At 40.7% G+C, this 25,254-nt stretch overlaps 1 protein-coding gene and 1 long non-coding RNA gene across 5 annotated transcripts in view; one reads left to right on the top strand and one right to left on the bottom strand.

Moving 5' to 3' along the window:
• PIK3CB (phosphatidylinositol-4,5-bisphosphate 3-kinase catalytic subunit beta) overlaps positions 1–17,229 on the top strand; it is a 96,015-nt gene extending 78,786 nt beyond the window's left edge. For all 4 annotated transcript variants that reach the window (XM_068145451.1, XM_068145452.1, XM_068145455.1 and 1 more), the window contains 10 exons: positions 1,086–1,229; positions 2,157–2,256; positions 4,631–4,809; positions 5,382–5,491; positions 5,784–5,862; positions 11,921–12,088; positions 12,552–12,675; positions 12,964–13,109; positions 13,533–13,665; positions 14,360–17,229. In XM_068145451.1, coding sequence (XP_068001552.1) covers positions 1,086–1,229; positions 2,157–2,256; positions 4,631–4,809; positions 5,382–5,491; positions 5,784–5,862; positions 11,921–12,088; positions 12,552–12,675; positions 12,964–13,109; positions 13,533–13,665; positions 14,360–14,497 — 1,321 coding nt within the window. In that variant the 3' untranslated portion in view covers positions 14,498–17,229. The remainder of the gene's footprint in view (positions 1–1,085; positions 1,230–2,156; positions 2,257–4,630; positions 4,810–5,381; positions 5,492–5,783; positions 5,863–11,920; positions 12,089–12,551; positions 12,676–12,963; positions 13,110–13,532; positions 13,666–14,359) is intronic.
• A 2,677-nt stretch (positions 17,230–19,906) lies between these two features.
• LOC137444705 (uncharacterized) lies at positions 19,907–23,480 on the bottom strand. The gene is made up of 3 exons (XR_010988218.1): positions 23,308–23,480; positions 23,050–23,212; positions 19,907–20,329 (listed from the first exon to the last, which is right to left on the bottom strand). It is a non-coding gene; the product is annotated as an uncharacterized lncRNA (long non-coding RNA).
• Between the last annotated feature and the right edge of the window lie 1,774 nt (positions 23,481–25,254).

Genomic DNA, 25,254 nt, shown 5'->3' with positions numbered 1-25,254 from the left:
GGCTTTATCAGGTTACTGAAGTTTCTTCAGAGTGAGACAGAGAGAATGAAAGAAATGGGTGTTCACATCGCTGAAGTCTTCAGGCAGTAGACAGAGGCATTTCTACTTGTTTCCTTCCATCTTAGGCAGAGGTTTTGAAGTCTGCAGAGTTATTATAAGAGAAAAGATTTTCAAATATAACAAGTCAATAAACATTCACACTTATTGTAGAGTAAGAGAGCTGTAAAGTGTGGGAGGGTTTTTTTGAGAGGAATATGGGCTTTTCTAGAAAATCACTGGAATGATTTTTGTTGTCAGAATATTACTTGAAGTAGTTAATTAGCCTAGAGGCTTTTCAAACGTGTAATTAAGAACTGTGGCTGGATACTGTCATTTGCACTTCTGAAGTGGAGTAATTTGGACACTGGTTTCTGAAAGATGATGAATTTTCCTTATCTCCTGAAAACCTTCATGGTTTTGGTATGATTTAAAGAAATAAACAAAACCCCAAACAAAATTTTGGCGAAGCGGATCACTTTGTAGATGCCTTAATGAATTAATAAGTATTAACTATCAGGTAATAAGCCTTTAATGGCCCATTAACTGAATTGCTTTCAGTGGAATGAATCTTCTTCTCTTGCTTTGTAAGTTGAGTGACTTTGATTGGTATCTGCAGTTATTTTCAGTCCTGTACAGTGTCCACTGTTCATGTAATTCCAAAGGTCCTGCTCCTCAGTGAGGTCAAGTGGTCAAAGGCAGACACTGTGTAGTCTGAAGTAATTTGGCGTAATTCATCTCCCTGATACTTAACCAAGCACTTAGGCTGACATCTTGATCTTCTAAAAGCCTGTGACAGAATACCAGATTTTAACTTCCAAGTTTGAGGGCCTTAATGTTGTGTTAGGTGATTAATTTACTGATGAATTGGTCAGCCTGGCAAGTGCACTAAGCTGCCTCTTAAATATCCATGTGACTGAAAAACTGGGAGGACGCTCTTGCTATTGAAACAAATCTGTCGTGGCTGGGTTTGTCATATTCATCTGAATATCTGAAGTATCATTAATTTGGTTATGCTGTTACTAACTGGTTTATGTACCTGATTCTAGTGATGAAGAGCTCTCTCAGTATCTTCTTCAGCTTGTGCAAGTCCTGAAGTATGAACCTTTTCTGGATTGTGCGCTCTCCAGATTTCTGTTAGAGAGAGCACTTGCTAACAGGAGAATAGGACAGATGCTGTTTTGGCATCTAAGGTAGGAGGGGTTTTTCCCTTGTGTCTTTCTGAAACTATTGATCTTGATTAGGACTTCAGAAATTATAGATGAAATTTGATGTCTTCAGGATTTTTCTAGATGAGCCATTATCAGAGTCCCCTACAAGTCCTCCTTAGGTTTCTTTATCTTTAACACTCACAGATCAGAGCAAGCCTATAATTAAAAGTGTGTTACAGTGGTTTGTCACCTGCTCTTTAACAGAAGTATTCCAAACTGCATTTAGCACTCTCTGATAAGTTTGGTTTGTTTTGTCTGCTTATGCTGTGAAAGTACAACATTTATACCTCTCACTTGAGAAAAATTGGTATTATTGTTGAGAGCCTAACATAAAATACAAGCAGTTCTGTGTGACATTGTTACTTCTGTTGACCAATTCCACGAGTGCCAGAAAACTTGCAGGATGGACTACAGGTTGATTCTGTCTTCAAAGTATGATTTATTTAACTATTTCTAAATAAAAAGAGCAAGCACTGCATGAAAATGTTTTGGAGGATGATTTGCTGTGGTGTAAGGTTCAGTGGTTTGTTTAAAAGTGTTCTCCAACAGGCAGACTTTGGCTTTTCTCTTACAAAGATTTGAGAACACATTGTTTAGCATCAGCTCTGAGGGTCAGTATCATCTTCCATGACCTAGCTGTACTACTTTCATGGATAAAAGAAAACAAATTTCCAGTCACTACCTCTTAATGTTATGGACTCCAGAACAGTCTTGGACCTTGAAACAGGTGCTATGCATTGAAACTGGCCCATCCTCATAGTCTTTAGTACATAAGTGTTCTGTTATTTCTAAAGAAATCTGCCTTTTTGTTTATCTACATGACCATGAAGTGTTGTGGTGTTTGTTACTGACTGGAAGAATGCTGATCTATAAATTCTGTGGTCTGATGAGAAGTGTTTCCACTTACAGGTCAGAGGTTCACATACCTGCTGTTTCAGTACAGTTTGGCTTGATACTTGAAGCTTACTGCCGAGGAAGTGTGGCTCATATGAAGGTGCTTGCTAAACAGGTACAGACTTCCCTTCCCCTTGAAATCTTGACTTACCTTTTCTTGTAACTCAGATGCTTAGTCCGTTGCTCCTAACCATGACAAAGCCCATCTGACAGGGAGTGGGAAAGAAAAGGAAGCTGGAGTGAGACAGAGAAATAAAAGGGCTGAATAGCTGGGTGATGGAGCAGTCCTCCCCAGAACAGAGAATAGCTCATGCTGTGGGCCTCAGGGGGAGGAAGCTGGTTTTATAAAGTTCCAAGATGTGCAAGGTACTTCCAGGAGTGTTCTAGATAGAACAGTAGGCTCTCTGAATTATTAACTGAAGAAGAGTATCTGTGCACTTGAAATTCATGACCTTTTTGCTGCAGTAAGGGTAGCATGTTCAGTAGTCACCATTACCCTTTATGTTAATGGACTCAGGGCTACTTCCTGCTGCTTTGGCTTTTGTTAAAGGTGATACAAAACTCCCTGAACTTATATCATAATGTAGTGCTGCCTGGATACAGAGGTGTTGAAGTAAACCAAATACTTAGAAATGTGCTGTTTAAAGAAAGAAAGGGAAAAAAAAAGGATGTATTTGCTTTTAAATGACTTAATAAATATATCAGCAGGTCTTTAAGAGACACAACTCATGTTTGAAGCCTCTAATGTGATGTTAGCCAGTTAATTTAGATTGTGGCCATAAAAGTCTTTAAAAAATGATCTCTCTCTGGAATTAATGTATTTGCTGTATCAAGCCATAAAGATGAACTCAGTAGATACTTGTCTGATGAGTGTTCTGTCTAAGAGTTTTGATGCTGTCTCCATTGAAACTATGCTTTGAGAAGCATAGGGAACAGAGAGTAGTGTTGTGCTCTTTATTACTGTAGTTCACAGGATATGGAAAAGACCATCTCTGACACACGTGTGCTTGTTAGCATTGTCAAAATCATAAAAAGATTAGGTGTTGAAATGCTTTAAGCAATAGACCTAAGGTCAGTAAAGTTTTGTGTGGTTGGCAGGAAACAAATGTCAGTACAATCAAAGAAGGGGCAAGAAAATTCCCAACTGTGCAAACACGGAAGAAATTCAAAGTAGAAATACTTCAAAAAGTTCCTGTTTGTACATGGGTTCCATTTTGTTCCCTTGTCACTGATGTTTGTACAGCTCCTAGAATAGTGGAAAAGCAGAGAGCTTTTGGTTTTGACAGATGGCTGACCTGGCAGGTCTCCACTGCCTCACTTTTATAATCAAACTGCATACAATTTCCACAGCATCCTGCCTGACAGGGTTCAGTCTCTCTGTAGAAGTGGTAAGTTTTGACTCGGCACCTTATACGTTAGACTGAAGCTTCCTTGTATAGAAATAAGCTTTGGTCATTATTGAGTTGATGGCTGTTTGCTGGAGAATGTGTATTACTGAGCATGTTAACTGTGGCTAGTGCATAGACAGCTGGTTGTGGTGACAGCTATTTTGTATTTGGCTGACAAGTTGCTTAGATGTAGATGCAAGGTGGGAATTGTATTTGTGGTGTGTGCTAGTATCTAGGTTTGGTACCGAAGGGCTTGTCTCTGTTAGCATAATGCACAGTCCAATCTCTACTTGTTCTCTTAGAAATTATGTTCCAGGAGAAAACTATCCAAAGCAGAAGGGGGGGGGGGGGGGGGGGGAAGGTTTAAACTCCCCTGTATTGATTGCAAGTAATTGCCTTTACACACATTTTTAATATTGCTTACACGGGATTGCAATTTGGCAATCCTTAAGGAATTCCAGCATTTGTGTTATGCCTGACTTCAATAGGATCTTAATGAGCAAAGATTTAAAACTCTCTGTGAAAATTAAGTTTGTGTAGTTGGGTATGTGAGGACTGTCCACAGATAGTGCTATGGCTGTCTGTGACTAACTGAATGTGTGCAGTGAGGTAACTGCATCCACAGCTTGCCTCCTGTGATGTTTGACTTCGTCAGACGTATGAAGCACTCACTATCTCTGTTGACTTCAGTATGGGTAGAGGCGCCTGTATTATGTGCCTGGTTGAATTAGTGGGCAAAAATTGTACTTTGAAGAAAGCATTTCTTTAAGTGAGACATTTAATTGATACATTTATTAATTTGTTTGGGTTTTTTTTCCCAAATACTAAGGCATGTTTTAAAAAGTGACCTGAAGCTCAGGAGCTTTCATCCCACCATCAGTGGTTTTTTACTTAGGAAAAATGGGATTTCTGGGATGTGAGTGGTGTAGAACAGGCTGCTCTTGTATTCTTTTTCAGAAATGCTACCTTAATTGTCATCTGTTATGTCCATTTTTTAGAAGTTGTAGAATTAATTGGTTGCTGTATTTCAAAACTGGATTTTGTGTTGTACTATGTGTAAAATCAGAGCAGTAACATTTAACAATACAACATCTCTTTCAGGTGGAAGCCCTTAATAAAATGAAGACTTTAAACAGTCTAATTAAGCTGAATGCCATGAAGCAAAGCAAAGCAAAAGGAAAAGATGCAATGCATACGTGTTTGAAACAAAATGCTTACAGAGAAGCCCTTTCTGACCTCCAGTCTCCTCTGAACCCTTCTGTTATCCTTTCAGAGCTGCAGTAAGTTAAGAGTGAATAAAAGTTTGCTGTAGCTTTTGCACGGAAACGGTAAAGCAGAAATGCCTGTGTGCTTTAACTTCCTTTGGCTGTGCTGTTCAGGAGATAGGCTGTCACAGGGAACTCTTCCTGCAGGGGAGAAGGTCTGTTGGGAATCTGCCTAAGCTTAAGCTTTCAGTTCAGTTAGAACTGCCATGAAACTTAATACGCTCTTAGTCAATGCCTTACCATAGCTAAATATATTGAAATGTAAGCCTGAAAGTGGAAAGTTTTATTGGCACTCAAAGTGTAAAAATTGACTGGAGAGAATATCAAGAAAACTGTTTTCTCTGAAAAAGCAGGTGCTTAGTTTAAGCTGTGTGTATGGTAGTCGTGGTATTTAACACATCCCATCTAACAGATAAATTCATGGCTTGGTAAATCCTCATAGCATAGAAGCAGAACAAAAGCAGAGGTAACAGTTAAATATTCCCAAACTTGAAGTCTGCATGTTTTGGTGTGTTTTGAACAATGTTTAGACCTCTTCACTTGACTTACTCTTATTTTACTAAAACTTTAGTTGCATTTTCTTCTAGTGTTGAGAAGTGTAGATATATGGATTCTAAAATGAAGCCTCTGTGGATAGTATACAACAACAAAATGTTTGGAGGAGATCTTGTAGGGATCATCTTTAAAAATGGTGATGGTAAGCAGAGCTAAAGAATGTTTGATTTTTCCTTTTTCTTCTTAATTTCCACATTTTCACTTGAGCTGCATTGGTCTGCATTGCAACACATAGACATGTTTTAACATCAGTGAGCAAATTAACCATCTGACTCTCAAAATCGAGACACTATCAGTCACTATGGCTGATAAATCCTGCTTCAACCTGTAGACCTTATTTTTGGATACCTTTTCCTAAAGGCTTTATAAACACTAGAAAGTTTGGCTACAACACACCCAGAAACTGAAGGAGCAGTTTCAACCTTTCATTGCAGATCTCCGGCAGGACATGTTGACACTCCAGATCTTGCGTTTGATGGACATACTTTGGAAAGAAGCTGGTCTGGATCTCCGGTAAGGATCTGTGGAGGGCTGCCTTATTTGGATGGAGAGTCCACTTTTAGCATTAAAACTTTCCTGTTTTTTAAATACCTTCCCTACTGTCCCCTTCCTAAACATCTCTATTGGTGCCCAAAGGTTTCACTTGTCATAGCCAAAGTGAACAGGCTATGATACTTGCTTAGATGGCTTCTCTTTGCATTTCATTCCCTAGATTGCCCTCATTAGCAAGTAATTCAGACATGAAAAATGTGATCAGATAAAATTAGGGGAAACTGGGATTTTTGTTTATTATCAAGAAGAACATTTTCCCTGTTTCACCGTATTGGTTGTTGTTTACCTTAGGTGCCATACTGGTTATAAATATTCCACCATTCTCTTACATAGTTTACGGGTTTCATCTCCTGAAAATCATCTAGATGTTAAGCATTGTGTGAGGTCAGGAAACAGTTCTGTAGTTAAGAGTCCAGCAAGCAGGTTTTGTGCCTTTTTTGTGTGTGTGTGTGTCTATGACCTTTACAATGGGAGGTGTTTAATAAACTCGTGTAACAAACTTACCTACTGCTGGTCACTAATTTTCCAGACGTGAAAATGGGGACTTGGTGATTATCAGAACTTCAGCTCTTAAGTTCAAATTCACTTCCACAAGAGAAGTACAAATGTAGCTCTCACTTCTGCTGAGGACTGCATCTAGAATACACCATCAGGGTTCTCTGATAGGTAAAACTAACAGGCAAAACCCTCTCTAGCAGTTATGGCAGCTTTGAGTATTGGTAGTTTGGGGGTGAGGGAGTAGGAGGCTTCAGATTCTTCATAGTAGAATTTCATTGCCTGGTTGAGAATTGCCAGAGTTGTAGAATGCCACAAATAGAGGTGGTGCTTTTCAACACTTTGTTACTCCTCTTGGTCTTATTTCTTCCTTGTGTGCATGTGCTTGCTAAGCATGACTTCTTCGTAGGAATACTCATGTATTCCAAAGAGAAACATTTGGAGGCATTGTTCAGTGTTATTATATAACCCTCCTGTACATGGGGAACTTCTCCAACCAAATCTATACACCAGTTTTTAGCTATTGTACTTCTCTAAATCTCATTTCTTTTTAGAGAAATAGTTCTGAAGAAGATACTGGATGTCACATTGTCATAAACTACTTAGAGACTGTCAGTTCAGTCTTGCTTGCCCATAAAAGAGCTGTAATTCTCAATGATTAAAGTGCTTTCATAAGTAAACTTACTTAAATCTTACTTGAAATACTTCATTTAAATTCTTTGAGCTCATTTCAGTTTTTTTGTGGCTCCAAGCACAGAAGCAGGAGCTCCATAAAACACACAACAGCAACCCACACAGATAAGTAGAATTATAAACGTGTTACTTGTGCTGCTTGTGGAAAGATTCCTTTGAGTGATTTATGGGACAAAATAGGAATGTGACTAATAAATTGTTCCTGGAAGTGTATGCTTGCAATGAGGTGGTTGAGTGTGTGTAAAGTTGAACACTGATTTGAGGAAACTTCAGATAATTTATGTCATTATAAATAGACTGTGAGGATACTGATCCAGCATTTAGGGGCAAGGACAACCTCTGGCAGCTGTGGAATCCCAGATGAGGCATTCTTTGGTTTGCTGCCTTTCCAGAAGCTTAGCTTGTGGTTCCAGTCTGGGCCACACACTGTGCCTAGGAAACAGAAATAGTCATTAGGAGACATCAAAAATGCTTTTCCTGACTAAGGCATTTTTTTAAACTCTACAGAGGAAAACCAAGAAGTGACTTTGGACAAGATTTTTTTTTAAAACTCTCAGAAGGAAAAAAAAAGTAGAAAGGGGAAGTTCCTGGAGAGACTGGAAGTTCTATAATTGGCCTCTTCCATATATTTATTTAACTGTGAGCATCTTCCTTCCATTCTTCATCTTGTAGTTATGGTTATAAAATCAAATTCTGGGACTGAGACAGGGTTACAGTTCTGTCTGTCAAAGAGAGATTAACCAAGCAGTTGCCAAGGGAAGGCTCTGAAATGGCCATAACTGAAAAGAGATCTAGACAAACCAGCACTACAAATGTCTGGCATGGCTGAGAGACTTTGTGATCTCCATTTTTATGGTCTGTGTGCCTCTTGTTTACAGTCTACATGCTTCTTAAGAAGAGGCAGCTCCCAAATCAATGAATTAACAGCAATTATAATGAGCTCTTTTGCCACCTTCTTCAGTCAGATTGTGTTAGCTTGCTTCTTTTTGCTTGGGTAAGACGCATGGTGTCAGGTGAGAAGATAGTGTCAGATAGATCTGCTTTCCCAAAAACCAGAACTTCTTAATTCCACACCAATGAGTAGAGTCTTTTCTTTTTGCCCTGTGATCCTTTGAGGCTCTGGTTCCCCTGAATTTCTTTCCTATTGCTTTCTTCTTTGCCTTCTCTGGATGCAGAATGGATTTTGTGCGTTTCAACTTTTTTTTCTGCTACAGAAAGTCTCAAGACTCTATCCAAGGCTTCTCGCTTGTTTCAGCAGAGCAAAAGAACTTGCTGTTTGCCCCTCTCTTCCAATCAATAATAACTTGCCAAAAGCAAATTGTGCATGATCCATGAAGCATGGATCAATTGGCAACCAATATGCTGTCATCAAGGAGTTTGGGATAGGATCAGTTTCTTAATAATTGGACTGCACTCCACACTCAGTTATGAGTAGTAATTTAAAATGAAATCTTAGTCCAGCCTGTGTCTAAAGCAAGCATAGTGTTCCCAGAGGGATTTCTCAGCTTTGGAGAGGAGCACCACATATATACTGGCTTTGAGACCTCAAAAACTGAAAAAGGGGAAAGTTGGTTTGTTTGTTTAACTGATTTATCTCATGGGAGAACTGGCCTCTTTAACGTGTGGTGTGTTTTGTTGCCTTGGTTCCTGTGTGTGCATTTTGACTGAACAACAGGGCTAGCCCAGGCTTTGTATCAGAAATGGAACTAGGTCTACATGGGAGTATTCAACAGTGTACTCTAGTAGGACCTTCATCCTGGGCTATCACTGGATGGACACAACAGAGTACAGCTTCAGACATGAATTGCGTCTGCTTCTCTGTACAGCCCAAACCATGATAGAGCAAAGACTGTCACCCCTGACAAAAACTGCACTGCTCTATTGTTTAGAGATGTCTGACTCGGAGTCAGTTTACCTGAGACCTCAGTCAGTGAGGTGCAGAGAGAAATGAGAAAACCAAAAGTTTATTCTGTAATTAATCCCCATAACTATTAATTTCTAAGACATGCTATTACTGACAATGGAGCAGGAAGTAGTTGGCCTAAGTCATTAGTCTGTGCAGGCAAACTTTCTCTGTTCTTTCTGTAGTTTATCTCTGGTTGTTTCTTGTACTTTAAATTGGGGCAGTTAGGGAACAAATTTACTAAGCTAAACAGGATTTATATTGAGGTTGTGTCTGCAGAGTAACAAAACGAGAATTTCAGAGGTTCAACTCCATTCCCCTGAACAGTTACAACTTCAAAAATCTTCTGCCTCTGAAGTCCTGTGCATGAGCATGCTCCCAATAGTATCATTAAAGCTGGAAAAGACCTCTAAGATCATCACATTCAACCTTCTACCCAACACCTCCATGACTGCTAGACCATGTCCCGAGGTGCCACATCTCCTTGATTTTTGACCACCTCTAAGGATGATGACTCCGTGTGTCTTTAAGTATTTCCAATACACATCTCTGCAGAGGAGCATGACATTTCTTTACTGAAGCATGCTGTGGGGTCTGCAGTATTGCACCTCCTAGGAGAGCAGTCTTTGCATCAAAAAGTGTTTCCACTACTTTGTGTTAAGGGAGAAGTTAGTAACAGAGCAACAGAAAATCAAGAGGAGCTTGCCTGTGTTGAGTGACCATTGCTGTGGTAAACTGTCATAAAAATATTTAGTACTTGGTTACTTTTTGGACAGCTAGAGGGAGTTCTCCAAAGCAGCTTTTCATTTCACTACCTATTTATAGTGAGTTTTTGCTTACACCTCCCTTAAGATGTGTGAAGTCTGGTGTATGCAGCTGTGTGTGAATGAAATCAGAGTTCATGGACATCCTGAAAAATGCATTTGTTACAAGTCTAAAGAGTGTCGTCAGTTTTAAACCATTGGACCTGAAGTTACAGAGAATATGTTGATAAACTACCAGGGCTGGGTGTTGTATTTGGAAAGATACTGCTTTGGAGACTTAAACTCTTGAAATAAACAGTGTTCTGTGGAGTGAAGAAAATGCTCTGTCCTGCTTAGGATTGCTGTATTGATCTGCCTGTGGCCTTTACTGGCATTAAAAAGCGGGGAGCATATCCTGCTGACAGATGTTGAAGTCAGGATGAGATGGAAAGGGCCCAGAGGATTTGTCCCCAACTTGACTCCTGTCAAACTGTCTCTCTGACAAGGATGTTTTTTCCTCCAGTTGTAAGCACACAGCCCTCAAGGGGCTGAAGGCTTTCATCATTGCTTGCTTTTGAAGGGGAAGTCGTTGGACATGTGCCCAGTTAAGCTGCAAGTAGGGTGGGTTGAAATGCCATGGACGAAGGCCAGCGTGCACTTTAACCTGGCAATATTTGGCTTAGGTTTGCCGTGTGGTGATAAGGATGGGCAGTGCTTCCTTGTGCCATGGGCGCTGCTGTTCAGTGATTGCAGGTACCCGCCTGCACATTGTCAGAACCCTCTGGTCCTGAGAGTTAGGGGCTTTCATTGGGAAGTAGATTAGAATAGAAATGGGAAGAAGGCTCCAAATCTTCTTCTTGTTGCTGTTCCAAATCTTGTTTTTATTTTGAAGTTGGGTGATCTCAAAATACCCCAGTCAATCTCCTTCTCCCTTCACTTTGTTGCCAGCGAAGAATCCCCAAGTATACAGTTGTTACAACCTGTGCTGCTTCCCTTTTGTGTTACCAGCGAGACAGAGAAACTGTTCCATTGCCTAGTGGCTATGAGGCCAAAAAGGTTTCATTAGTCTCATCTGGAATTTTATTTTCTTTTTTTTTCCTATGTCTTGGGATAATCTGATGTGTCAGGTAAAAGATGTGGCTCTACTCTGTAGCAAGCAAACTTAATCTCTGTTTCATAAACAATGATAATTCTACCAGCAGTGCTTTTTCTTTAGATATATTTATACACACACAAATTGTAGCATGCCCTGCAGTTTGTTACCCAGCTTTGTAAGTCAGCAAGTGTGCTTACAGCTTGTGCACTTCAGTTAGCTGTACAATCCACTCTTTTATACATGGACTCACCATCAGAGCTGAGGTAATGCTCTTGACCTGAGGTGCCTAGCACCAGAGCAGGCACCTCCATTTGGGACACAGTGCCTTTGAAGAGTTTGGTCTAAGTTTCCCTTGAATACATTTAGCTCCCACCTAAGCTGACACTCTGTTTAGCACTTTAGGCATCTGGAGTGAGGAAATGTTTAGGAAAAATCCATTAATCTGTTCAGACACTACTCACCTTCATTTGCATCTTTAGCTGTGTCTTATTTTAATGCAGTGATGTCGTAGAATAGGCACAGTGTATGAATGCAGAGGGATATTCTTATACATTAGGAGGGTTAAAAGATGTATTCCTGTGTTTCATTAGGTTTCTATGCTTAAAATGTAGTAAGAGTCAGAAAACATTTTTTTTTAATGTTTCTCTTTAAAAGGAGTTCTAAGATTTGAAGTTGAAATAGGAAGAATAGGGGAAAGGCTGAGATTACTAAGATCTTTTCCATGTGCACAAATAACTTGGTCTAGAATGAATGCGAGTGTAATTTACAGTCTGTTGAGCCACAGATAACAAATGAAAACAAAGGGCTCCCTCTGTGGTTTCTCCTGTAAAATTACAAGTAACTGTAAAGTGGAAAAATTAAGCTTGCTTTTACCTTTCTTTCCTTTTTACACACACCTGTCTGTAAAGGGGAAAACTAATGTTTTGTGTGTATTGCTGTTATTTTGACTTTGGCAGCAATATCCATAAGTTAACCTCAAAGAGTTTAACGTTTGAGTTCACATGAGTGTTCAGCCTGCTCAAAGCACTGATACACTTAAGAAAACATCCTCACTATTTGTTTTTAACATGAGTCTGTGTTTTGTTCCAGGATATTGCCCTATGGCTGTTTAGCAACTGGAGATCACTCTGGCCTTATTGAGGCTGTTTCTAGCTCAGAAACGATTGCTGACATTCAGTTAAATAGCAGCAATGTTGCTGCTGCTGCTGCCTTCAACAAAGATGCTCTCTTGAACTGGCTGAAGGAATACAATTTAGGGTAATTTCTACAGTTATTTTCTCATTTATAGTAAGCTACAGAATTCCCTTAAGTTTCTCTTTCAGTACTGATGGATGTATGGCTCTTCTGGCAGGTTTGTTGCTACTAATTTGTCTAGTATGTCAGATTCTGACTCGGATCAGAGGGTGCCCTCAGAATTCAAACAATGATCCTGCTGAAATGTCAGTATTTGCAACATTTCAACTGCATGTTATTGAGTCAATTATACAAGATTTGGCAAAACAAGCACACCAATCCAAGAAAACTGGGAGTCAAGTCTTGCTGTTGTTGCCTTTCGTAATACTTGCATTTCTTGTTCTCCATAGCTGCTTTAATACAGTATTTTCTCTCAAATAAGTCTAGTTTGCTTCTTGTTTAGCCAAGCAAAAGTCCTCTTTGAGGTCAAGACATGCCATGAGTTAGCAGCAGTGAGCACTGATATTGTTTGTCTTTGTGTTTATAGCGATGATCTGGATCGAGCCATTGAAGAATTTACTCTGTCTTGTGCTGGCTACTGTGTAGCTACTTACGTACTGGGAATTGGTGACAGACATAGTGACAACATCATGGTCAGAAAAAACGGTCAGGTAAAAATCTCTTCTGTTCAATATTCTGCCTATGAAACCAGCAAAGCCTATAAAAGTGAGAGTTTGTAGACATTTGCAGTATTCTTTTCCTTTGCCTGATTAAAATAAATCCTGAAATGTTTGAAAACTAAATAATCCTGAAGGATGGAAGCTATGGGCGGGGGAGAGTAGAATTGTGAGTTCACTGTTCTTGATAGCAGCATTCTATAGGGGTATTTAAAAAGTGAAATATTTAACTGGAAAAATTAACTTTTACTACTGGTTTTGTTTGTTTGGTCTGGTTTTTAGCTCTTTCATATAGATTTTGGGCATATTCTTGGAAACTTCAAGTCCAAGTTTGGAATTAAAAGGGAACGGGTACCTTTCATACTCACCTATGACTTCATTCACGTTATTCAACAAGGGAAAACAGGGAACACTGAAAAATTTGGTCGGTGAGTCTTATTTTTGGTCTCTTCCTTTTGTAACTGAGGTGACCTCTGGTGATAATTTCCAGCACACCAGGAGCCTGTCTGGGTGTGGTTTGCTCATTTGTACTTGTATGAAAGTGTGCTACATGCATTTCTTACCCTACCTGCTTCTGCACCTGAGACAGAATGTAGTGGAAGGATCTAGTTCTTTTTTACCTCCTCCTGCAGGATTCTTCTGGGCTTACCTTCTTTTGCTAGAGAGGCACGGGATATTTAGAGGGAATACATCGAAGGTTCTGTGACACCTCTTGTCCTTTCTGTTACTGTGCCCCTACAATATATGTGTTAGACCAGGTAACAGTTGTTGAAAGTCATTGCATATATTTGCCAACTGCCTGAGTTCTCTTGTGTGTCTCTCTTGCATGTGCTGTGCGGCTGAACACAAAGATTCCGCCAGTATTGTGAAGAAGCTTACTTGATTCTGAGAAAACATGGAAACCTATTTATTACACTCTTTGCACTGATGTTAACTGCAGGGCTTCCAGAGCTAACCTCTGTCAAGGACATCCAGTATCTCAAGGTAAAGTTGGCTGCAGCTCAGCAGCACTTAGCATTTTTCCATGATGTGAATTTTTGTTCTAAGATGAAGGCATTTTAATTGTTTTCCACTTCTCTCCAGATTTCCACATGGTTTTCAAAGCTTTCTTTTTCAGCTCTATAGAGCAAGGTCTGTAGTCAGTATCCTAGCAGTCTAAAGAAACTGTGAATGTATGTTCCTCTCAACCATGATGAGTTCAGCATCCCTACATCTTAAATGTAGTCACAAAATGGTAGGGGTTAGAAGGGACCTCTGGAGATCATCTAAGCTACCCACCCTGATCAAGCAGGTTCACCCAGAGCAGGTTGGCCAGGATCATGTCCAAGTGGGTTTGGAATTTCTCCAGAGAGGGAAACTCCACAGCCCGTCTGGGCAGACTGGTCCAGCGCCCTCACAGGAGAGAAGTTTTTCTCATGTTCAGATGATGGTTTTGGGGATGTTTTACATCGTGGCCAACGCATATGCTTAGTCTGGTAAAGGTGAAAATCAGTTTGCTTGATTAAATTTTAGTTTTATCTTTAAACTCAGAAAATAACCACTGATGTATGGCTCAGTGAATAGTCAGTGAAAAAGTGTCAAAACGGAATGAGCAGAGTGTGATTTGTCTTGAGAGGTGGAGGAGGCCTTACCTGTGCTTTTACAATTCCTAATAGTACTTGTTCTTCTCTCATTGTAGGATTCTCTTGCCTTAGGGAAAAGTGAGGAAGAAGCACTAAAGCAATTTAAGCAAAAGTTTGATGAAGCACTCCGGGAAAGTTGGACTACTAAAGTGAACTGGATGGCTCACACTGTGCGGAAAGATTACAGATCCTAGAAGATTTTCGCCTTTGCACTCATCTGGATGTTACCTTGAGAAGTGTTTGTGAAGGGAATCTGTATTGCGGACCAACAACATTTACTTCAAATAAGAAAGAGAACAAAGAACAGCAGAAAGAAATGGGCTGAAGTAATTCCTGATCCTTTTGCACTCTGCTTCTGACTGCTTGATTCCCAGACTGTCTCTACACACAGTGAAGATTCTGGATAATCAGTTCCTGCTGACTTTGCACGCTGAGAGCTACTAGGCATTTTTAAAGATTCTTTGGTACTTTATGGAAGTGTAAATATTTGTTTTTGTATGTTAGGGTAATGTACTCTAACATACTCAGGAGGTTTGAAGGCCTCTGACAGGACAGTTCCTTGTTTGAAGTTAGGACTTGAAGAGTAAATTTATTTCTTTTTCTTTTTATTTTATATACTCCTAATCTGGCTAAAAAAAAATTACTGTATTGTCTCTATTTTTCATATGAACTGTGCCCTAGCGGCACAGATGCATTAATTCTACTGTAAATAGCCACCACAATATGATTGTACCACAGGGAGCTGCTTGATGTCTTATACTGCTGCCAAAAGAAGAGTAGATATTTGTAAGAAGGGGAAGGGGAGACTTTGAAAATGATGCGGTGTCCAGATGTTCAGGGTTGCACAATTTTGTCCCTCTGACATAACACACACAAAAGAAGCCCTTCAGTAACAGGGAAGTTAGGCCAACTCCAAGAATGCCTGGGAATCCCTCATTGGCAACGGTTTCTCATTCTAGGGCCTCTGGGGCTTTGTTTTCACTCCTCAAAAGGCACATTTATTTCCGTTTCATCGAGAAGCTCCTCACAGCCTTACGCTGAAATTCCCATCTCCGATTCGTTATGCCACGCAAATGTACTGGCTTGTGTATGGAAACATTTCCTGAGACACACTGCACATTGTGACTTTCAGAGCACCTATCCAACACATCGTGATCTTTAGAGCACACGTACCAAAACCCCCAAATGTGTGAAAAGCAAGTGTTGCTGGGAGGAGGCCTTTCCCCAGGACACCAGTGAGAAGTCATTCATCTTTTCTTCCTGTATTTATTAAAAGCTTGCCATAGTGTTGCTTCACCACGGTATATGTGTTGAAGATGGTTGCTGAAGAAACTGGATTTGTTTTAATTTATTTAGTGAGGTACCAGGCTTTTAGGTGCTTAAGTGGAGAGCAAATTTGTGATGTGCAATAGGGAACTGCTGGTTAAAAGATGTAACATACTGTTTCTGAACATCAGCAAGATAGACTTTAACTACTGCTTGTTCTCCGAGGAACACTGGTAGCTCTCAATCCTTGTTGACATTTGAAAGAGAATTAAACAGATCTATTTACTTTTTGACTAAACAGTTGTTTGGCATAGAAGTGTTGGTTTATTGTAGGAATTTAATTAAATTTGTTGAGAGTGATTCATAATTATTATTATTATTTTTTTTTGTCATTTGGGGTTTTGTTGTATCTTTTAAAGGCCAGGAAGCCATCTGGAGCTGGGATAGCACTGTGTGTAGTGGTTTGCCTCTCTTGTCATCACCCTTCAAGGCTAATCCGTCTGAGAAGACCTCTGCTTATAGAGTATTGTAAAAGTCACAAGTGGTTTGTGGCTTGGGGTTGGGTTTTTGGTGGGGTTTGGGTTTGGGTTTGTTTTTCATATACTAGAGTAGCATTTAAAGTGTGCCATGTGGCCCTTTCAATTTTGATTTGACTTTTAAAGCAGGTGGGAGGAAGGGGAGAAAGAAACTGCTTTGCAGCCTACAGCTCAGAAAGCAATGCCATCCTCAGCTAATTCACAGCATACACATTTGCAGAAGTAACCCTTCCTGGATTTTGCTGTGAGACACAGCACTCGAACATCTCTGGTGTGTTGTCTTGTTGAGGGTGACATAGCCTTTCCCAGAACTTGAGACCGAATTGGCAAGTTCACCTTGGCTGTTTAGGCTGGTGTGCAGGGTCTGTGACAGCAAGGAGTGTGACAGTATCTTTGTATTCATAGCTAAGAAGGTAAGTCACTTGTGTATTCCATTCAGACTTCTTGTGAGGCTCAACAAATCACTCAAGTCTGTGCTGTAGGTTCCCAATGGCAAAAATGGAAGAAGTGGCTTTTACCTCCAGATGAAGAAACACCTCTCCTCAATTGCCAGCACAATATTGCAAAGTAAAGACATGTTTCCACCTGAAAAGAGAATACTGGCATTTTGGTCACATCAATCTACTTACTTCCCAATATCCAGCTGTAGTGTTAAAATGCTAGGTTAATTTGGGCTGGGTGGGTTCATACTTTCTTCTGAGATGTTGTTTAATCCTGAAGAATTCAAAAGGCATCAAATGGCCTGATTATAGCAGTGGAGTTTAAAGATTTTGTTTGTAACAGTGGGTAGCAATGTGACCTTTGGAAAGGATGTAGCTGTACGCAGATGTAGATAAGAAATGTGAGCAACAACTTTGGTATAAAACAACTTCAGCTCAGATGGTCTCCTGTTAATCATTTATCTCCAAGTCCACTTTAATCAGATCTACACATTTCCATCAGAAAGAAAGAATTTCTTAAACCAACTGTGCTTCTCAAGGCATTCATTGGATCTTCAGGGGGAAAAGATATGTAGACTGCTTTTAAAAACAACTGGAATTTTGTACATGTAGTGTGCATATTGCATACAGTCATTCTGTTTTTCCTTTTGACTGCATGACTAAAAGATGAGTTTGCTTTCTTTACCTTGTGTCGTTTGATTTGTGACAAATGGTGACAACTGCTGCTGTTACTCCTGCTTGTCCTGTTTTGATTTCCAAAGGAAGAGCCCTCATGGATTTGCCTCTCACCAGTGGAGTTGCTTCCTTTCCCTCCTATACTTGTACTGGCTTTACTGACAGTGGTGTATTGATTGTTAAGTCATTCACATCCCAGTGAATGCCTTTGTGGAGCCTGCTCATATATTTAATACAAGAGAGCCCAATATTCCTCTCTAATCTCCTCGAGCTATTGAAATCAGATCATTAAATATTGCAGACTCTTAATAATTAGTGTGTCAGGCTGTGATCACAGCTTTATTCTTTAGAAATTATTTCAAGTCCAAATGTTTCAAGTATGTAATCAGTATTTCTATTACTGCCAATACATTGTGGAAGAGTAGTAATATAATTATGTTTGAGTTGGCTTTCAAATCTAAAACTGAAATCCTGTGCTCAGATAATGCATTCCACTTTGGGGCAAATTTTCTTACAATTATTTTAAGAATAACTTTCCTGGCATAATGCTGCTGAGAGATGAGGGAGCAGAGCTGTGCTGATGGAAAGCAAGTGTTAGTAGGTGCTGCCGTAGGAGGTGGTGATGCTGCGTTGCTCTTGGACCTCACAGTTCACATCTGGCTGTGGGGGCTTTATAAACAGACGTGCCTCGTTCTGGCTTGGCTCATGAGAGAAAAGTCACTCAAAGCTCCACGTAGTGATTTTATTACCTGACCCAATACCACACTGAATATTGCTTCCAGTGCAAAACTGGTTTGTTTGAGGCACACCTGTCTGCTGCCGATTGTTGCTTGGTGCAGTCTGAGCATCTGGTTAGTAGTGAAACGATTTCTGTAACTGAAATATCTCTGCAAATCAGACCCACTAAGGTGGCCATAAAATCTCCACTGATCAAATGGACATAGGAGCTGCTGATCTGTCATTTTTTTGGCAGATCTACTCACAAAACTAGATTTGTTGTTCCTTAGCAAACTGTTTTAGCTGGTGTGGATGTGAAAGCTTCCTCTGGTGGCCTCTGTGGGAGCAGCAGGCATAACCTCATGCCCACATTAGGTCACTTACTCAGGGAGCACAGCTAAATGCCAATTAGTTCAGGGGCTGAGGAGCCATCAGAGCTAGATTTGCTGATGTTTCCGTGAGGACATTGGGGACTTTCATATCAACCTGAGAGCACAGACAGAGCAGACATGGTCTCAGGAATATGCAGTACCAAGCAGATCTCTGAAGCAGATTTCAATGGCTTTGTAGAGCAACTAATTCTTGACTTCTAAAGTTTGGGCAGAAATTCTGGGGACTTGCTGAGAGTACCCAGAACCACTGAAGTCTGGGAAGAAGTGAGGAACTTGATGGTGGCTCATTCCTGTTTGTGAATCCTGCCTAAGGTATTCTCCATACCTTAACTGTGAGCATTCTGTGGATGCATGTTTGTGATCTGACCACCTGCACAGCACAGGTAAAGCAGCTCATTCTAGTTTCTGAAGTCATCTTTTAACCTCCTTTGTATAAGGAGCATTGAGTTTGCTTGATATATCACACATGGGTCTGAGTGTGTTGCTCAGAATACTCTGGAGTGTGGGAATGTTATAGAGCTGGCTCTGAATTCTTCCTGTTGAAACCATTTAATGAACACAAGAATGGATGACATAGCTCAGCTACAAGTAATCCCTAGGGACAGGGATAAAAAGAATAAATCTGGATTCTAGTCCCCATACCATACATACATTGGATCAAAACTGGAACATCTCCCTATAGTGTTGTGGCTTTGGATCTTAGGAAGAGGAGTGAGGGCCAAGTTTCCCATCCTGTGTTCTGTTTGGCTAAATAAAAGAACTCCTAATATTAATGGCTGAGATGAAGTCTGTTTAGCCTGTTCCCTATGAAACAGCAAGGAATTCATCCTCCATATTGAACTGTGGCATATGAGGAAAAGGTGCAAGCTGCTAGGCTTGGGGTAATCAGCTCCAGAGACTATTTCCATCCTCAACCTACATTTAGGGATTCCATACAAGTATGTAGTCTTGTGTGTACATGGACCTTAATGTCACCCACTGCCTACCACTGTTGATTTGGGTAGTCACCATGCTGCTCTCCCAATGGGTTGCTGCACTGTGGTGGGAATGGAGAGGGACATCTCAAGGTGTGGATTCCACTGGTATGCTTAAACTCCAACTACTGTTTGATCTGATGCTGTGCTACACAGGAGGCTCACGTACTTTGTGAGCTGCACTTGTGTTGTTCCTTCTAAGGAGAGGTGCTGGATTGTAAATTAGGAGTTGAAAGTTTGTAACAAGATTCAGGAATTCTAGAAGGGAATTTGAATGTGATCTGCAATGTTCACAGCCAAGACAGCCTTTGGAAGCCCCTTTCCCCAGCAAATTGCACACCCATGCAAGTTAATTTTAAAATAAATAAGGTGTTTAATATTGGAGACCACAAACAACACTGAAACAGGCACAGGCATTACAAACGTGCAATGCACCCATGGTCCTGCATTTGATATTCACTCTCTTCGCAGCTCAGTGGGATACTCTTGTTTCCTTGCAAGGAAAAAGAAAACTCTGAAACAACGTTTCTGAAACAGTTCCCTGCTCTTAAGAGCTGAGAAACTTCCAGCTGCTGTGTGCAAGTGGGATGAGTGAGTGTGTATCTGCTACATGTAGTACATAGGAGCTACAGTGGGTCTGCAGCTGCTGGTGCCGCACACAGACTGAGATCCTGTCAGCATGCATGGACCCAAGCTTTAGCATTTCAGGTGTAGCTGGGTACCAACAAGGCACCCACACCGAATCTTTAATCGTCTCTATGTGCTTGACTTTCCGCAGTCAACCTCCTGGAGCTGGTGTCTCCTCCTCTGTCATAGTGATCAAGCAGGCTGTGGGCAATGAAGCTGCTTTCTGAGTGCAGTGTCTCACACTTTCGGCAGACGAGGATTTCACATTTTGGACACATTTTCCCAGAGTGTGGCTGCCTTAGAGAGCATATTTCCTCCCTCACTGGCTTCAGCTTTTTGGATCCTTTCCTGTATAAGCATCTCCTCTTGTCTTCAGAAAGCTGACTTCTCCCCTGAGGGCTAGAACAGTCCAAAAGAAGGGTGACAAGTTTAACCAGTACACTTCCTAGGTGAATGAGATTGGCAGAAGTGATTAGTGTGTGTGATCTATGTGTCCTTCCCGAGGCTCTACCTGTGCCAGCCTGGGAGCAGGTGCACTGTGTGGTCACCTGCAGAAAACAGAAATGAAGGGAAAAAGGGGAGTCTTGGCTCTATTGCTGTGATGGCAGGGGCAAGGCTTTAGTAGAGGCTTGTTACTGTTTTAACAAAAATGTAAATGAAATCACAAGTCAGCTATCTAGGAAAGAGTTTTCTGCTCACTTCTTTAATGTGCTCTGTGTATGTAAATTACAAGCTTCTGACCTAGCAGGTTCTTGCACTTGCTTGCACTAAGAAGTATGCTGGCTAGTAGATAAGCCCTGTATTGCCCTGTCCTTGAAAAGAGATGAAAGAGCTATAAGAAAAGCACTCTGGATTGAATTACATACCATTATATTTTATATGAAATAGTACTTCAAAGCCAAGACACTAACCTACAGAATCACAGAACATTAGGGGTTGGAAGAGACCTTAAAAGATCATGTGGTCCAACCCCGCTGCCAGAGCAGAACCACTTAGAGGTGGTCACACAGGAATGTATCCACACAGGTTTTGAATGTCTCCAGAGAAGGAGACTCCACAACCTCCCTGGGCAGCCTGTTCCAGTGTTCTGTCACCCCCAAAGTGAAAAAGTCTTTATGTTTACATGGAACTTCCTATGCTTCAGCTCACACCTGTTGTCCCTTGGTGTAGTTAGTCATAAGGTGTTAGATAATAGGTTGGACTTGGTGATCTCTGAGGTCTTTTCCAACTTTATTGATTCTGTGACTGTCCTGTCATTGGACATCACTGAGAAGAGCTTGGCTCTGTCCTCCTGACACTCACCCTTTGCATATTTTTGAACATTTATGAGGTCAGCCCTTTGTCTCCTCCAAGCTAAAGAGACCCAGCTCCCTCAGTCTCCCCTCATGAGGAAGATGCTCCACTCCCTTAATCATCTTTGTGGCTCTGTGCTGGACTCTTTCAAGCAGTTCCCTGAGGTCCTTCTTGAACTGAGGGCTCCAGAGCTGGACACAATATTCCAGATGCAGCCTCACCAGGACAGAGTAGAGGGGGAGGAGAACCTCTCTAAACTTACTAACCACACCTCATCTAATACTCCTTATAAGAGCTTACAAATCAGAGCTGAAGAGTGGACATGATCTGATTTGGCTACCCCACTGAACATTCTGTAGGCCCTGATGATGTGAATGTTTTTGGAAGCTACTGCCATGAAACATGTCTGTGGAAATGTATCCAGTAAAGTCCAAGGACTGACTCCCTTTCTATTAGTGTGAAAGTGCCATGGGAGGAGGATACTATATTAGTGGGTTTGGGTTTTCTAGATCAAACTGGGGAAAATCCATGTTCATCACTTAGATTCTAAGGATCAAGGCCTTGCCCTTGTCTGCCTCCTGAATGCATACTTCAGTTCTTCAGCACCGCAGCAAGGTAAAACCCAAAGCAAAGCCTGTGGGTCTAGTTCTGCAGTTGGATCAGTCTGAGGGACGAATCTGGCTCTCAGGGTCGTTTCTGGCTAGTGTATTTTAATCCTGTGTCGAGCTTGTAACCAGCTGCTGTGGCTATCAAGCTTAATGTAGTTAGCTGAGTAATTGCTGAGACTTGCATGCACTTCCTGCTAAGACAGTAATTTTGTGGTAATTATCAAAGACAGACTCTTTTAGGAGATCTGTGTAGAAAACAGCTCTTGTAATGGATGAGGAAAGGCACTTTAGAAACTACTCCTGATTCTAGCCTGATGCATACACTAAGTTTACCTCATGCTAGAGAAGAATAGTATCAAGTACAAACAGCCAAGAAGAGAATTTCAAATCCCATTAGAACAATGACAATAATTTAGAGCCAGTAAGTGCACAAAGCAGTAAGCTCAAACACGGTTTTGGGTTTTTTTCCCCCCTTTTTGGTTATTTTAGTTGGGAAAAAAAAACAAAGAAGGATATTTTTGCATTTTTTTTTTTTTTTTAAGTACTAAGCATAAAGACATTATTATTGGAACACAAGCAATAATTATGCTCTAATTCAAGGAACTTAGTAGCACTGACTTTGTTAACAGTGATTTTGTCTGCTCAATTGCCACTGTCAATTATACCCTAGAGAATACAGAATACAGAATTAACCAGGTTGGAAAAGACCTTGGAGGTCATCAAGTCCAACCTATCACCCAACATCATCTAATCAACTAAACCACGGCACCAAGTGCCTCTTCCAGTCTCTTTTTAAACACTTCCAGAGATGGTGAGCAGGAATATTGGTGGAAACAAAACCTTCAGCAATCTTACTCCTAGAAACAGTGTCCTAGGTTGTCGCAACCAGCAGGACTTGAGTATATGTGGAGGAAGAGAGCTGCTGCCCCTCCACATCTCTTTTGCTGGGTGGGAAGGAGCATAGAGAAATGGTTGTAAGACAAGCATACAGACACACGAGCTTTGGAGATCTTCATTTTGTACCTACTTCTGCCAGTGGCTTGCTAGCTTTAGGTCAAGTTGTTTAATTAGACTGTAACTGTTTCCATGTTTGTGAAACAGTTAACAGAGCAGGGGTAGCAAAGGAGTTGTCTGTGGCTCTGTGAAAGGTACTCTGGCAATACTCACAACATTTCTTGGTTACAAATGTATACAAAATGAAATCTTGGATGTACTTACAGTTTATTCTTAGGAGACCCAGAGAAGAGGCTCAAGCCGGAAAATCTCTTCCTAAACAGTCGCTCTCGCTTTTTTCGGCTGTGCTTCCCATTGCCAATGCTTTCTCCTGTGAGTTCCTTCTTTCCTTTGTGCCAGCTCATTTTGTCTGCCATGGAACCAGCACCTGCTTAGATGAGAGCAGAAGTCTGAGTAGCTTCTTGAAAGTCTCTCCCTTGTTGCGTTGCACCTAGTGAAGTCTGGGCTAGGTACTCTACAAACCTGGTTATGTGGACGGTCCAGTCGGGGTCAGTGAACAGCTGCTTTCCCATCAGATGGAGCAAATACCTGCTTTGAAAAATCCTACAGATATGAGGTGACTGGATATTCTTACTCAACCACTACTCCATGAAATTGTGGATAGTAGACTTGGGCATGAAGGATGATAAAAACGTCCCTCTATGTGCTCTCTTTCATGATCAGGCTAGCTGCTGAAAACCAGGAGAGGAGGCGGCTCCTGCGGTAAAAGCGAAGAACCAGCAACCAATGAAACAGTTTTGCGCAGAGAAACAGAAGCAGTGAAACAAATGTGAGATGGAATAAACACTGCAAGTGGAAAACCAGAGCCCTGAAAAGATGAAGATCCAACTGGGAATTTTAGTTAAGGATTGGAAATAATTTCCTTTTTTTTTCATTAGTCTGCACTTCCGTGTTGTGTTGCTTTGTCTCCAAGAATTATCCCTTTGGCCTCTCTGATTGAATTAGTCTCTCTGCTCTACATTTGATACTTGATAATTGCATTAACTTTTGGTTGCTTGGCTTGGAGGGTCATGTTCAGTCCTCTATATGATTGGAAGCATTTGTCTTTTCCTACTTGGTCAAAATGTTTTCCACAAGTCATCCAGAACAAGTCAGACACTTTGTAGGCTGAAAACCCAAACTGACAACGATTGTTGAGCTGCACACTTTTCTGATTTCACTGCTCATCTCTTTCTTCGCTAACCCAGCCTTTTGAGAACAGTTCTCCTTAACTAGTAGGATAGACACAGGCACTAGGGGCTCACTGTGCAAGTTGCTCATGGTGTTATAATTATTAACCAAAATGATACACTGACACACATTAAGAAGTAACTATAAATAGGAATGGAGTGACACACTGCTAGCTTGCTAACAGAACCTAGGTAAGTTACATCTGTTTCTCCCACAGAAATGGGAGAAAAGATTATGAAAGGAATTGCAAAGAGTCTGTGGACCTGTAAAAGGATCTGTCACTGAAAAATGTCATGCTGTAAGGAATGAATAAAAGCTGTGCATGAAAGAAAATGATCTCAAAATTATCAACTGCCATTTAATTTGTTATAAAACAACCTGCAAGGTCAAGACCCATTTGGTGCACACAGTGGTGCCCAGGTGAAGCTTTGCAGAACAGATCAATCCATGGCTAATAAAATCAGCCACTGGGAAGGGAGGAACCTACCTCAACTCTGAGAAGCAAACTTCAAATGCTTCTCACATCAGGCCCTTTCAATACTAATTCCACTTGTCTAAAAGATTAACACAGGAAAAGGTAACGTTGAAAGCACAGATCTAAATGCATGGAAATTGGTGACAAAGCATTGAAGATCCAGGGAAGAGGCCTTTCCTAAAGCCTTTTAGTAATTTAAACCAACAATAAAACAAACAAACTCTCCCAACATATTGTATGATATTTATCTCCTTTTAAAGGTGAAGCTGTCTGTCTATCTTGAGTTTCCAATGGGATTAATTCCAGTGATGTAGAAAGAATCCCTCCTATAATTTAACTGCATGTTTAAATGTGTTGCCAGATCAGAAGGTTTGAATAACGAACATCTGAATAATTGATTTTTTTGCCTTGCTTTTCTTCTCTGCTTAAATTGTGTGAGTCTTGACTACCAGTGCTTTAAATGTACCAATTAATCACCCTCCCGATTCTTACTTAGCAACAGCAATAATGGGGGGGTGGTTTGTTTGTAAACAATGCTAGTGGCTAGCCCTGAGATTTACTTCATTATGTGGTCAGTCTGTAAATCTATAGACTGTGTATGACTCTTTAGAATGGGAATCCTATGCGTAGATCTGGGAGAAAACACACACCATCAGAGAAGCTCATCTAACAGCAGTGAACAGCATTTCCAGGAACCTCAGTGTTGTACCTGTAGGTTTTCTCTAGGTAATTATAAGTACAGTCTAGTATCTGCAGGACTTCAG

This window comes from Melanerpes formicivorus, unplaced genomic scaffold (genome assembly GCF_026170545.1).
Source record: "Melanerpes formicivorus ecotype bairdi unplaced genomic scaffold, bMelFor1.0.p_v2 SCAF_12, whole genome shotgun sequence".
Lineage (NCBI taxonomy): Eukaryota > Metazoa > Chordata > Aves > Piciformes > Picidae > Melanerpes > Melanerpes formicivorus.
This window is presented reverse-complemented; position numbering and strand designations above follow the sequence as displayed.